This window comes from Erpetoichthys calabaricus, chromosome 7 (genome assembly GCF_900747795.2).
Source record: "Erpetoichthys calabaricus chromosome 7, fErpCal1.3, whole genome shotgun sequence".
NCBI classification, from domain to species: domain Eukaryota; kingdom Metazoa; phylum Chordata; class Cladistia; order Polypteriformes; family Polypteridae; genus Erpetoichthys; species Erpetoichthys calabaricus.
Window position 1 is genome coordinate 24422833 of NC_041400.2, and position 15547 is coordinate 24438379.

Here is a 15547-nt window from a genome sequence, read left to right on the forward strand (position 1 = left end):
TAATCATCCTCCGTTAAACACTCTCGCTGATACCAATCAATCCACAAATTTATAGGGTTTGTCTGTGTTAAAACAACTCACTAAATGTTAACCTGATTAAAACTAAATTTATGCACATAATCTTTGTTCAGTTCTTGTTACTTGATATTAAGCCAATTGTGTGCTTAATCTGTCCCTCAATAGCAGTCACTAGATGAACTAAGCATGCTCTTAAATGATGTAACTGCAAGCATTAGGTAATATATTTACAAATTAATGCAAAACTTTTGCATAATAACACAATAATTATTACAAAATGATGCAGTAATTTTTTTTGAGTGGTGGGAATAAGCATCCATAGAAAGCTACATCCTGAAGCAAATGAATATTTAAAGAAAATTGAACATCATCTTAATGTAAATCACTAATCGAAGCAACTATTTAAGAAAATTTTCAAGACATTAGAATAATAATCAGAATACCAGGAAACCTGTCATAGAGAACTGAAGAAAAAGTGGCAACTACATTTTGTGTGAAATATTGTGCCTTTTAAAATTTCTGTAAAGTTACCGGAAGACATAATAATTTATAGCATGCCTTTTAGATCTACACAGCAGGGATTACATAACTAATTTGAATATCTCTTACATTTTATTTTTCCAAATATTTCAGACAGATATGATCATTGGTGATTTTCACAAGCTCAAATTAATACAAAGTGTTAACTTACAAAAGCTACTGTGTTTATCTGGGTTTTACTTTATTTCTCACTTTAAGCAGGTACCAACTTGATTAACTGTATCTCTCATAGTACTATGAAATTAGTAGCTTGTTTGGTGTGAATGAGTTAAAAAACACAATATGCACTCAACTTTTGCTTGGAAATGTATTATGCATTTCATTGCATGCAGGTACAACCAGTTGAAACCCTAATTCATGATCGAGATTAAGAATTACAGAAACTCAAATTTACAGAAATATGGATTGTTGTGTACAGTAATAGCAAATGTCAGAAGCAGTGCCAAGAAGGCACAGTGTTTTCAAATGTCTGAGCAAGGAAGTTGGCATCATTCCTCTATTTGCTTGTTGTCTGAATATATACAGTGACCATCCTTTTAAAAGAAAGTAATTCAATCTGTCTAAGCTCTACTCTTTAAACCTTTCCATCCTATTTCTTAGCCATATTCATGTGTTGTCACTGGCACAAAAGGCCTGCTTGATTACCTTTACCTTTCACTGCAAGCACAAGTTAATGAAGTTCTTGCACTTTGTACCTGCTATTTTCCTCTGATACAGTTTGCTTTGTTTAATGACATCCTTCAATTTACAGTTAAGAGATCATATATTTAACTGTATAGACAACTTTACAGAGAGCGTAAGGGTTTTAACATAATGTATTGACTGCATTTACAAAGGCTTGGGTACATATTTTTTAAAAAAGATGTCAAGTGTTTTAATAAGATGGTTGGGATGTGCTTAAATAGGAGCACTGGAGTTGTGAGTGTTTGAGAGAGAAAGAGACAGACAGATGAACAGAATGAGAATAGAAAGGTTGCATTTTGTGAATTAGCTGTTTTTTTTATTCTCCGTAAGACTTAGTGTTTTAGAATTTTTTACACATAAGTATTAATGTGTGTCACAGTCTGTGTATCTTGTGAGTTTACTATATTGTAAAAGGTTCGCTCCACATCTTAAACAGGATTTGCTTGAATCCATTTGGGCCAAATGAAAGAAATCTGTATAGTCTGATGATGCAATAGTTGACTTTACTGGGCTCGGCACTATGTTTAGCACAAACCTAACACGTACTACTTTAAAAAAAAAAAAAAAAAAAAAAAAGTTACCGTCACTTACTGTTAACTCTTAGGGTAAGTCACTGCTTTGAGAACTAGAAGACTTGTGAAGAGGGGTGGCTAAATGGGTGAAGCAAAATAGTGATACACTCCGGGGATGGGGGATGAGTCTCCAAAAGTTCATGTTCTTCGTAGAAGATTAACTTTCTGTGGGTAAATGACCCAAGAACATATAGCTAAAACAAAACTTGAGTTGTGTAAACATAAAGGTGGTGTTTTCCACTGAAATGTTGAAGTGCCATTCCCTTGAGAAGAGTTGAAGATTTCTTTTCAGTATTTTTATTTTGTTTTTAATAGTGTAGAGAACTTATAGTACAATGTTTAATAGTATGTGGATGTCCAAAGCTTAGTAGAGACTTGCAGTAAATATATTTGTGATGTCTATCAAAAATTCATTATATTAAGGATTAAGTTAAGGGAATGAACGGAGTAGAAGGAAGTCAAATTTTTAGAAATCTGTGGATGCTGTCCACAAGCATTCAATTGATAAATTGAACTATGGATAATTGTTTATGATGCAGCTTTCCTTCAACATTTTAGTAAAGTAAGGGGAAGAATGTGCCTAGTCAGCACCTTTTGAAAGATCATGCCTGCCACAACGTAAAGGCAGTCTGCATAGGAATCAGGCTCCTCTTTGACATTTTGCATTGAAAAGAGGGGAGATGACACTAACATTAACTGCATAGTGATAAGTGGAGATTTCACTTGTTGCCAAAGGCGTAACATTCTAGTGGCATGTTGTTAGGCAAATTTATGATGAATTTGCAATGAAGAAAAACTGCTTGGTCAATGTCATAAATCAGTTAATGAATTTTTCTGTAATCTAACCTAATCGTAGATGTGGAAAATTATGAAATCATTTCATTTTTGTATGGGGCATCTTATAAAGCTTAAAACATACATGTCTTTAATTCTGTGTTTTTTGTCCCATTTTTCTTTCCATCAATTCAAACATTTACCATCCCCAGCAGATAAAAAGTAGACCTATAACATACTCCAGCTACAGCCATATTGTTTCAGTAGGAATGTTCTATTTTGCCCATTGTGCAGTGCTTGATTTTCATATTGGGTCTTAGACTTCAAGCCTGATATTTCCACTCCACATAAAAAAACAGTATTTTATACCACATACTTGTCAATATCCTTTATTTCAATGTTGCTCAAAACGTGGTCCCCAAGATGCCCTTATTTCTTTATCATACTATAGTAAGGTTGCGCAGTATACTGGTACTGAATAAAATACAGAAAAGCCCAGTTTTTAAAGTAGTATGATGCCAAACGTAAATTGTAGTGTTCAAGCCCCATGTGTTCAATTACAAGACCCCCTTACAGGCCTTTGTAGGTATGTAAACTTGCCATAAACTACAAGTAGTATTTCTAACTTTAATTAATGAATTTGAATGTAAGCACACCTAGATAATTTTAGGTAGCAGTGCAAACTCTCTATTATAATTTCAAATGAGGAATGGAACTCTGCCATTAATGGGACACATTCCTCTTCTGTCTGGATACAGCAAGGTATAGTATATACAAAAAGTGTATGTCACATACATTTTGAGTAATGCCATTAAGCTCCGGATTGCTTAGTCAAAAGTTTATTTTGAGTGCCCTAAGATCTGACAATTTTTGAAGAAAAACATTTTCTTATATTACTCTCATTTAATTTGTAGCCTTATTTGGATTGAATAAGATTATGCAAAGAAAAATCTATTGTGATATCCTACATTACATTGCCAGTGTATCAGCTTCTCTTAATCATCCAGAATAATCCTATCCTGCCATTCATAACTTAATGAAAAAGTGATGTCTTATCATCTGCAAGTAGAGAAAAAATTGATTTTCTTTGAGGAATGTTTCATAATATTTGAAGATTTACCGGTGCTATTTAAAAATAACCTTGCTAGACCTCTTTTAATGCTTGAATAGGTTTAATGATCTACATGATAATGGGCTATTTGTTCAGTTTCTGAACTGTGAGGGTTACATGTCAAATAGTACTAAATATAATTTAATTTTAAACCTAAATTTTAGAATATTGTACTAATTGTACTTTTCAAATAAACTCTGTTTATATATATAATATATATATATATATATATATATATATATATATATATATATATATATATATATATATATATATATATATATATATAAGCTCATTAACACTAAGGAAAAGTAAGTTTAACTTGTTGCATTCATAACAGTCCAGTGTGTGGGTTTCTTGATAACCATGGAGGAAAGTTGGTTATAAATGAGAGTTTCTGTTTGCCTCCTTTGACAAAACATCAGTCAGTAAATTGGTTAGGATACTAACTATATAGAGGCATAGTCATTATTGTATCCAAGTTTAAAAGGTGAACATAGATGAACATTTTTGTTCATACGTGTATTTATGAAAAAAGTAGTTTGCCATAACTAGACATGTACAGTATTTATGGAAAAATAGTTATTTGTTTGCCTTGTCTTTAAACTACATTGTTGCTGTGTCCAATTCTCCCTTCCACATTGCATATTGGGCCTCTATCATAACTGTAAAATACCTGTAAGAATTTCTTATACATCTTTTTTTGTTTTTTAAGGGAAAGTGGTACTTGAAGAAACAAGCTGTAAAAGAATTGCACAGTACACTCGTGAGGCTGCTAAATGAGCTGTTACCATGGGAGCCAAAGCTGATTAAGGCCTACCAAAGAAACAGGTAATTGAGTTTTATAAAATTCACAATTTGAAGGAAGAGTTTTGTTATGTTTTAGGGCTTACAGAACAGCAGATTAAGTAATTGTAACTCCTTTTCTGCATACCCCTATAAAGTGCAGGTAACTTGCTGGCATTTCCAGCATAAGTGATCCTAACATGATACAGGTCCATTTCTGTTATTTTAATGTAATTGCACCACTTTCACCAGACATTGGCATCTGGAAGCGCAAGTTATATGAACGTGATAAAAACTAAATTATATCATGTTGGGAGTTGTGCATGCAAAGCTGTAACACACACTATAGTTGCAGATTGTATAGGGCACAAATTGTTTTATTGCATTTGTCAGCCCATAAATAGCTTGTAGAGAAATGCTGAAAATTTATGCAGGACAGTGGCTCAGAAGTGGAAAATAGTCACATTCTGGTGCACAGTTTTTATATTAAAATATCAGACATAAATCTGTGCCTGCTTGTACAGCATCTCAGTGTTGTTGTTTTTTTAACAAATAACTTGGATTTAAATTCAGAGGCATTTTAATATTCATAACTAGATAACAAATTTGAAACATGAATACGAAAGCAGTTACTCTGTTTTGCCTTGAAAAGAATTAAAATACATGCATACATGGAGCTGACCATGTTGATACCATAAATTTAACAGAGTGGCACTGCCATGTTTTTGGTGGAAGGAGTGACATGAAATAAATAAATAGCCTATAGTACTTTTGATTCACAGCAAACATGTCATTGACAGCATAAACAACAAACAAGTGTAAACAGAACTTCATTGTGTACAACACAATGGCCACAGGTCTGTACTGTCAGAACCCAAATGCTGTTTGCATTGCTCAGAAACTTGTAAGGTGAACCAACAAGCACATTGGCTCACACATATAGAAAACCAATGCTCATAGTACTTAGTACATAGCTCTGTGCAGTGGAATATCATATTAATATGTTTTAAAAAAATAAATAAATAAACTTAAGTATAAAAATTCAAGAATATCTCCTCTGCTTTCAGCTAACAAGGCAACTAAAATAGTGCCATTCATGTGGTGTTGGCTTACAATTTCCTAATATTTAGTTATCAACACACTTCACCTTACATAAAGTAAAAGTATGCTATGGCCAGTATTCCCTCTAAGGGGAATGTCTGGAAAGTCGATAAACAAATCTTTTGAAAATTTACCTTAAAGTGACCCGATGCCCACTCTTTGTTTTATTCTTGCAGTTTGGCAGTTTTTCCTCTGAAGAGTGCCAAATCAGCTAATAATATAATTGGAACAATTGTATTAAAATAGATATATATTTGAAAACATTCAAACATGTATTAAATGCCTTCTGAGTTGAAATCATTCAAACGTATTAAATGCCTTCTGAGTTGAAAACATTCAAACATGTATTAAATGCATTCTGAGTGTTAAATACAGTATACTTTTATACGATATGTGCTTTTTTTAATTTTTATTTTTACTTTTCTGCTGATTATGTATGAAGTGTAAAGTTGAAGTAAAGTCTGTAAGGCATGAAGTGCTTATGACTCCTGCATAGTTGCATAAAAGATTAGATTAAAACTGCAACCTTCAGACGAATGTCAGAATGGAAACACAGGCCTTCACAAAAACGGATTCTCAGTACAGTATGTGCAAAGTGACGTGATTAAAGAGGAAGAGAACTGGTGTACTGCTCAGAATGCCTCCCTGTAATGAACATGAAACACCTAGATAAAACCACAATCATTAATCAATTCATTTATTTAAAAAAAAAAAAAATGGCACCTGGTGGATTGGGTGTGAATGAACTGACATGACAGTTTGCAGTGATGGATGCCCATTGAGTGCTGTAGCCAGGAACTATTAACCTAGTGAACAAACTAAACTTAGTTTTCTGTTTTTAACTGTTATAGCAAAAATGTAATACAGTTGACATGAATATTTTACATTTTAGGCATTGTGTCAAGTCAACACCCACCAAAGGGCACAGATGTTTGAACCTGCATGCAAACGGTATTGCAATATGAAGATCAGTTTTTATTGACAAAAAACGCAGGATTAAAACATGAACAGCCAGAAGCTATTTGTAACCTCTTACTGTTGTAGTCATGGAAGACTCCTAACTTTAACACTACTTTTATTCCTAATCTTCCGCAAACCTATTGTCTCACCCACATTCTTCTGCTTTAGTGTCAAAGCCCTAAAGCATGCTGTAAATGTGCATGAGCAGGGGAGACCTTCTTTCTTCCTTTGTTGCAGCTACTGTGCTACTTGCATTCACAAGAAGACCAGTTCAGTCACTTGTTGTATTCAGTCATCATTTATAAATATTGTTCTTTAACAAAAAAAAAAAATACATACAATACCACTTACTCATGCACATATGAAATTTGCCAATGAAACTTTTAGAGAGAGAGAGAATTTTTAACTCGAGCGGACACCAGCTTTTAATTCCAGACAACCAAACTACAAACTCATAAAACCCAAAAGACTACAAGATGTTTTGGACCTTTGGTCCATGCAGTATTTTCCTAATCAAACACAATTTGATAAAAACAAATGACCCAATTCTTCAAGTACAATTTTAACTTTGGTGTTGGTTTTAAAGACAGCTGATTATAATACACAATACTGCTATAACCACCCTTTAAAGCCTTTTTTTCTACTTAACACATCCACGTTGTAAAGGAAGTAGAACAAAAATGATGTTGGGTGTGGTGACATGTTCTGAGTTCTTACTGCACACTGTGAACAGATTTCTAACTACGTGGTGCCATGTATCATTAATGGTGAATTCTGAAGAGAGATAGGTGACTTGTGTGCCAGAAAGATGACAGAATGGCTTAATATGACTCAACAGGTCACAACAGTACAAGGAAGACATGTAAAAATATTTGAAGTGCATCTGTTTATGTACATCACCCACTCCCGAAAATATTCTCACCCTCCCTTCACTGCTTTTGGTTAATGGATATGCATGCACAAACACTACCGAGCAGTTTAACAAAACTGCAGCAAATCTATAAAGCAAGCAAGAGAAACAATAAAGAGAAAAAACTTAGGCAGTGAGGGCAAGAATGACAAAAGTTCATTGCACCTTCTTATTTATCATGATATAAAGTAGTAATTAAAAAGATAGAATGACCAGGCAAACCGTTCTACTATTACTTCAATACCAGTTACAAGTAACTAGAAGCAGCAGTATGACAAAAATAAATAGAAAAAAAACTTTTAAAATTCTGGAAGAACTTTTTCAGCGGGTTAAAAATGGAGAATATTCTGCAATTAGTGCATAGTGATGACTGCATGGAGGGTACATCATCACAACCAAGTCAGAGAATGTGCTGTGCAGGGAGAGTATCCAGACACCACTGATAACCAAACATCAGACTTCAGTTTACTATACTAGTCCACCTTCAATTCTAAACAATGCCGATGCAATGTTGAGTCACTTTATGCACTTGAAAACAAAAATGTACAGTGATGCAGTAGGTAACTCTTTTTAACCGACAGAGCTCAATACTACTGAGAAAATGAGGTAAAATATTTAACGGCTTGTTGATCACATGTGATGACTTGAATGTTCCTACAGTGCTCCCGTCTCAAATTTTCAAATGTTCCCCAATAGAAAATGGACATTACCCTTTTGAAATCATAGGGCTCTATTCCATTACAAACAGATTTTGTCTTATGCAGTCACAGAGAGTAGTCTCATAAAAAAATAAGATGCCTATCATTAATCAATATGTACTCTGGTCTTCATAACAGGTATAATGGAGGTTGTGAGAATGCTCCTTACTGTTAGTCCAAAAACTGCAGTGTGTGAGCATGCTTTTTCAGGACTAAACCTCATCTTTACTAACATAAGGAACCACTTATGGTCCAAGTGTGACACATTTTAATGCAGTGTTTACATAGAGCATTGGTCAACTAAAGCCTCCCCCACCCTATATTTTCATCTCATCTGCATCCTTGTGGTAGTACTGATGTTGGAACTTCAATGAACTCTAAATCCCAAGAATCAAAGTGGCAGCAAAGGCTATACCATGCATCACCACCCCATCCACTAACTACCACATTGATTCTTGGTATTTGATTTCTTCTACAGTAAGTGAAGAGCAGAACCCAACCCCAGACAGAGTGCCTGGCACACATACTCCTGCAGAGCCTGTTAAGAGTTATCAGCCTGACTTGTACATCTTTGAAATGTGGTTAGCTCTGCTACCTCACTTGTTCAGACTCCAGGGTTCTAATCCCAACTCACACATCCACTCTTTGTAGAGTTTGCCTGTTTTTTTATACCCCCTTTCATTATAACTCTGCTCATAAATATGTAATACAATATTGTTATGGGCAGACTCCTCTGCAAACTGGCAACGTAAGTACAGGCATGTATGTGCCCACTTTGTCTCATAGCACTCTACTTCATCTTGTGTATTTTAATTGTAATGCAAGCTAAGAGCAAAGAGTCAGCGGCTGCAGAAAATTGGCCAACTTGACCTCACAAGTTATTTTACCTGTACTGTAGTTTTAGTATTAGAAACACATTCATTTTTGTGGTGTTGAGTTTTGTGCGTGACTTTATATTTGTTAAAGATATATTGATATTTTATTTCATTAGTATTGATTTTTGTTAAATTTAGAAGTAGCAACATGTAACTTTGTGATTTGTGGATAGCATAGGGTAGTATTAGTATCTATTAAATGAGAACATATTCTGAAAACCTTTTTGTATGTAGTATTTATTTAAAAAAATAATTAGTTTAAAATAGAACAAAAATTCATGGCAGCATCTTAAAACTTTGTTCATTTCTCTCGGGTCACTTTAATGATTTTGAACTATTCTAAGAGCACAATATTGGTCTACAAATGTTGATTCTATGGATTTTTGATGAAAAGGGACATTTTTTGATTTATAGCTCACTATAAATTATGAAGTTAATAAAATGGGCCTGAACGTTTAGATTATTAAGCTTTTTTTTTAATATTTACGGTTAATTGTAAGTCACACATTCACTTTCAGTGACCATGAACTGGACATCAGTATTTCACTGTTTTTTGTATTTTTGTATTTAGATTCCAGCTATTTTTTTCAATATTTTTCTAAGACAGAGTGCAAATAAATTTTAATTCTTTTATATTTTATTTATGTCTTATATAGGTATTTAGCCAGGCCTAATTGGAAAGAAGTTCTAGTTAGAGAATTCTGGTAGAGAGAAGCTATTCATTAAAACTAAACAGACTTGCAAGTAAGCCTAATTGTTGTCCTAAGTATGTTAAAGTGAATTTCACATATTTATTTAGTTAAGCCAGTTGAAATTCTTAATTTTCCATTATATGTGAAATATTTAAAAGGCTTCTAAGTGAAAACCTTAACTATTTCTTCTAGGGCCCGACTGAAGAAAGACTTTGATGATTTTAGAAGGCTACCTGATTATGATAACTTTATTAGAGAAATTATAACTGGAAATGAAGCAGAAGCAGATCTAAGCAAAGACAACTTTTTTCTGGAAGCCAGCAGCCCTAATCAACCTGAAGAAATGAAGATGAACCATGTTGGAATTGGTAAGTGGTTCATTAGATTCACAGGCAGTAAAGTGTAACTTTTACTATACATTAAACATATGATTTATAAGGTATTATAATTCTTGAATGTACCACATTAAAAGAAAGTATGTTAAATTCAACTAAAAACACTCAAGATTAAAAGGTTACCATTCTCAAAAACAGTAACCTATCCTGGCATCACTGGATACAAGACAGAATCTATAGAGCGCAACCTCATATACACATACATTCAGACAAGGCCAATTTGGAATTGTTGGTTAACCTAACATGCTTGTTATTAAGGATATGGAAGGAAAAGTAGAGTACCAAGGAGAAACCCACTTACACCTGAAAGGAAATGGAAACTTTGCAGTGGGAAAGACTGGACACAGCTTTCAAACATATGGCTTTAGATTTGAGCAGTTGGAGTTCCACCTTAAAAAGTTACTTTTGGGATAATGAGATAATGTAGATACCTAAGAGCCCAATATGGTGAGACAGCTTGAGCATGTTGATAAAATATATTTTTAAGTATCTTTTATGAATATTGATAACCTGACTCCCAAAAACCATTATTTTACAGGATCAAGAAGTAAATTCATATGACCACAGCTGTTTTTATATTGTTTTGACCACAACATCGTTTCTTTGAAAATTTAAGTATAATTTACGTACATTTTAAATGTACTTTAATTCAAACTTATTGGTGTAGTGAGAGCGTAGTTAAAATGCAAAATTAAAGAAAATGCTATACAGAAACTTAATGAATTTTTTATTTCCCTTTATTGGTAACTTTGTTTTTTTAATATATTTTTATTGATTTTAATTTTGAGCAAATAGCATTCCATACAACTTAACAAATCAAAATTCAACCCCCATCCAAGAGAAAGAGAGCAAAGCTAACAACCAGAGCAAATCTTTAAAAGCAACAAGGAAGAAAGAGTATCCCTTTCCCCCGTTACAGAAGCTTATTCTAAAATGTTATTGATTAAATCCTTCCATATTTAAAAAAAGGTTTGAACAGACTAAGTAAGAATTTGATTTTTTTCCATTTTCAAATAGTACAGAACATCAGTTACCCACTGACTTGAAAGAGGTGGGGTGGGATTCTTCCAATTGAACAAGATAAGGCTATGTGGTGGCAGTGAGGTAAAGGCAAATACAGTTTGTTTGTCGTTCTCCACTTCAAGCCCATCTGTTGTCTTAAAAAATTAAGTATGTGTGTTAATTTGGATGAGACTGATAGCAATAGAGAAAATCTACTTCTTGCACAAACTATGCAGTTTTTACATGTTTACAATTCTTTTCCACATAGCCAAATCGTTCCTAGTTCTTACTGTAGTTTAAATATATAGTTGCTTTCTAGTAGCTTGCTGCCAAAGTTACCTTTGTTGATGTCAGGAGTCACAAGGAAAAGCTATGTGAGGCTTATTGGGTGCATGCCCATCCCTCTTTCCAAGTAGATTCAGTTAATTACTGACTACTCGGCCAAACATACTATGTCTGCTCATAATTATTTGCTTTTAGACAAACTAAATGAATTCTGCAGTAGATGTAATACACAAACAAGTATGTAGCAGACTGCACTGAGACTCCTGAATGATCATGGTGTAAGGTGGCTTCTTAGCATACAGCGTAGTGGAACAGCTTCTCAGTCTGATCTTGTTTTAGCAATGAAAGAATCCGTCAGCATGTGCTTATTTATCCTAGACTTTCTGAACAGGTTGGTGCTTCCTTTTTCTCATTTGTTTAACCTATATATAGAACCAATATTTGAGATATGAATATTTTTACATTTTTTTCATTTGAATGTATTGAAATGTGTGTTGAGAATTCTGGAGTGGACTGCAAAGGTGGAGCAAGGACTTACAAACCAAAGTTAAATTTTATTTTATGGCTCCTTAATTGAAATAAACTTTCAGTTAACTACCATATATACTCATGTATAAGTCGGGTCTTGAAACCCGGAAAATCGATCATAAAATCAGACCCGACTTATATGGCCGTTCAAAAATGTGACACTTAATTTTTTTTTTTTTTTTTTATCTTGCCTCCTCCAATCTCGCATCAGTTTCTCAGATGCATCTAATTTTGTTGCAGTTACCAATGTCTTTCATTACTTCAACAACGTTTAATTTAAAACCAGCTTCATATTTTCTTCTGATCAAATGCTCCATCGTAGATAATGGATGCTCTTACGATAAAGGTGCATGAGGGAGGATGTGAGATACAAAAAATACAAATCAGTGCAAACGTTGCTTCAGAATAGTTTGGGTATTACCTTGTGGTGACATAGGCACAATAGAGAGAGAGGTTAGGAGCACGTGCTGATACGATGCATTGCCGCACCCACATAGAAAAAAAGGCAGTGTGCACCGTGGTTACACTCTCAGGTGGGCGTTACCATAATCTCTTGGACCAATAGTGCGAGTTTTCCGCATTCGACTTATACGACCGACATTGTAAAATACCAAAAATTATACAATAAAATCAAGTCCCGACTTGGGACATGGGAGAACTTATCTGCAAGTGTATATGGTATTTTTTGGTTATAACTCTGATTATAATATATTTGTATTTCAATGAAGAAATTTCAATATTTTGGCATAGTGTTGGCTCACAGTGGCCTACATTCTCTACTGTAGTATTCCTTTCCTTTGGTCTGGCCAGTGTGGGAGATACATGCCTCCTTTGTCTTCCACCACTGAAAAGGATTAGACTTTTTCTTGGTATTTCCTGATTTTCCTAAATAAATACCATAGATTCCCTCTTCACTGCATTAAACACATGAATTGCATAAATGCAAATAAAATAGTTTTTAAATATAAGTTAATTATAAAAGGGAGGAAGCATTACTGTAGAGTTAAGCATTTTGATTAAAAGCACATCCCAAAGTAAGTGCAGCTTTAACACTTAAATACAGCAGAGTTTTTTTAGCTGTGTTCTGTCACATAATTATATAATTGAATTGCCATCCAAAACATTTCAAACCGAAACATTTATGTTCCAGAGTGTGTAGAATTGATGCCTATAATGATAGCATTGGGCAAATGCTGGAACCAGGGCTTGAATGGCAGACTATCTAGGAAAAGCTTGGGTTGTTGCTGATACAAGAGGTGTTGGTAATAGCAGCAGGGGGCACTCACACTGTGGTCTGTGTGTGGATCCCAATGTCCCAGTGCATTGACAGAGACATAGTGCTTAAAAAATTATGCCATCCATCAAATGAGACAAAAAAACAAAACCCCTGACTCTCTGTGGTCATAAAAGATTCCTGGGCTTCTTTGGAAAAGAGTTGGGTGTACCCCTGTGTCCTAAATAAACTGCCCATTATTCTTTGTCTCTAACTGTCTCTCTCTTTCTCTCTCTCTCTCTCCCTCTCCCCCCTTCACACCTCTCTCTTTCTCACACCCCTTCGCACATTAGAGGTAATGTTGTGGTGAGCTTACTGGTGCATTAAGGGCTGTCATAACATCATCCAGGTGGATGCTACACATTGGTGGTGGTTGAAGTGGCTCCCCACTGTCTATGTAAAGCATTTTGAGTAGTTAGAAAAGAGACCTATAAATGTAATTGTTATTTATGGCTCAATAATGGATTTTCATTTTTGTGTATGGGTGTATATTTGTTAGTTTTTTCTTTTTTTTTAATTGATACTTAAGGACTATACCTCAGTATTACTTGTGTACAGTCATCCCTTGGAATACGTTAGGGATTGTTTCCAGGACTTCCCCCAAGGATGACTAAATCCATGGATGCTCAAGTACGTTATATAGGTCAGATGCAATTTAGTATTTTGTTGTATGTAAATATTAATAGTGTAGTATTTACATATAACCTATGCACATCCCTCCCATATACTTTAAATCGTTTCTAGATTGCTGCTTATAGCACTAATACTTCCACAAGCGACAAGCTACTTTTCCAGAGATCTTAAGATTTTTATTTTCTCATTGAGAAAGAGCACTTTGTGCTTCTCCTTAGCCTCTCAGCTCACACTAAGTCCCTGCACTTTGTGCACACTGCCCACTGCTACTCCCATTTGGATACTGAGGTCGTCAGACTAGCTCTGCTGCAATCATTCATGGTCACTGGCAGAGCACCAGGAAGATGATCAAACTTGACTACAGAGGAAGTTGTAACAAGGTTTAAGTAGTGGAAGCAGTGGAAGAATTGATCCTGATCCTCGAGGGGCGAGAGACAAGGGCTGTCTTGTCCATCCAACCTTGTCTCCTCCCACTGGTTCTCCTCCCTTGCCTGCATCCCACAAGAAATACCTGCACATCATCTCATTCATGTGGATTCAGCATAGTGTTTGACACGTGGCAAATACAAGTTTTGATTTTTGAAAATTTCTGGATTTTTTTTTCTTGAATATTTGTGATCTGCAGTTGGTTGAATCTGCGGATTTGAAACCTGTGGGTACAAACGGCTGATTGCAATTGTAATTATGTGAACTGTGTTACTGTATGTGTGGTGTTCTCTTAAATGAAAACAAGAAAACTTCAGGCAGTTTCTAAAAAATCGTCCTTATTGCTCACAAATACAATGCTTTTAAATGTACACCACATTGCAAACCAGCAAATAAGAAAATATAGCCTAATCTAGACCACTTCCAAATCATATAACCTTGTTTAGTGACCCAGGGATGTATTCTTAGGTTTTCTGCTTGCTTTTGTGCACATTAATATGACTCTCCTCTCTAATACCTTACATATTACAGGAAAAGATTGTAATTGTGAATATTCAGCATTAATAAAGAAACTGTTCTCAAAATGTGTCTAATATGGCCTTCAGAGTTTCGCTCCAGATGTGCATTGGACTATCATTATATTTTCCTCATTATCAGATACACTACAGAGGACTTCCTATTGGGTCTCATTGTAAGTGCTGGATGTGTGACTTGATTTCTTAGAACCCCATCAGCTTCTAAGCACATCGCTCTGATATTGACATTGTGCTGCTGGGTTTGGTAGTTGAATGACTACGGTCTCACAAAAAGTGGCTGAATTATCTAAACAAAGGAAGTCAAATTTTCATATTGTGTAATAGCTTTGGGTGTGACACAAGCCTCTATTATATTTTACTTTCGGACCAACTCTAAGTTAACTAAACATTTTATATGTTGGAGAAGTATGTAAGATTTATTAATGCCAGATATATACACACATCCCTTGGGATGGAAACAACTGAGTTTATTTCTAATGTTGATTGTATTTATTATACAGTATGTACTGCAACCATAAATCAGAATGTCATGCTTGTATGCCTTTTACTGCTTGGGAAGAGATGCTGTTAGTTGACAAATTGGTGCAGAAGAATCGAGTGATGCTGCAGTCTGAAGTTCTTTCACTATATATGACATAAGATGCTTTTGCTGGCCTTGATGTCTTATAGTCTTAAGGACTATGGGGCTGCACGGCGCAGTTAACAAAGCAATTGTAGCTATTGGCTGAAGCTTGCTCAATCATCTGGT

General features: G+C 34.7%; 1 protein-coding gene across 2 annotated transcripts in view; it reads left to right on the forward strand.

Annotated features, from left to right (window-relative positions):
- LOC114654100 (uncharacterized protein KIAA2026) overlaps positions 1-15547 on the forward strand; it is a 76234-nt gene that overhangs the window by 41935 nt on the left and 18752 nt on the right. For both annotated transcript variants that reach the window (XM_051930210.1, XM_051930211.1), the window contains exons 6-7: positions 4415-4530; positions 9914-10089. In XM_051930210.1, coding sequence (XP_051786170.1) covers positions 4415-4530; positions 9914-10089 — 292 coding nt within the window. The remainder of the gene's footprint in view (positions 1-4414; positions 4531-9913; positions 10090-15547) is intronic.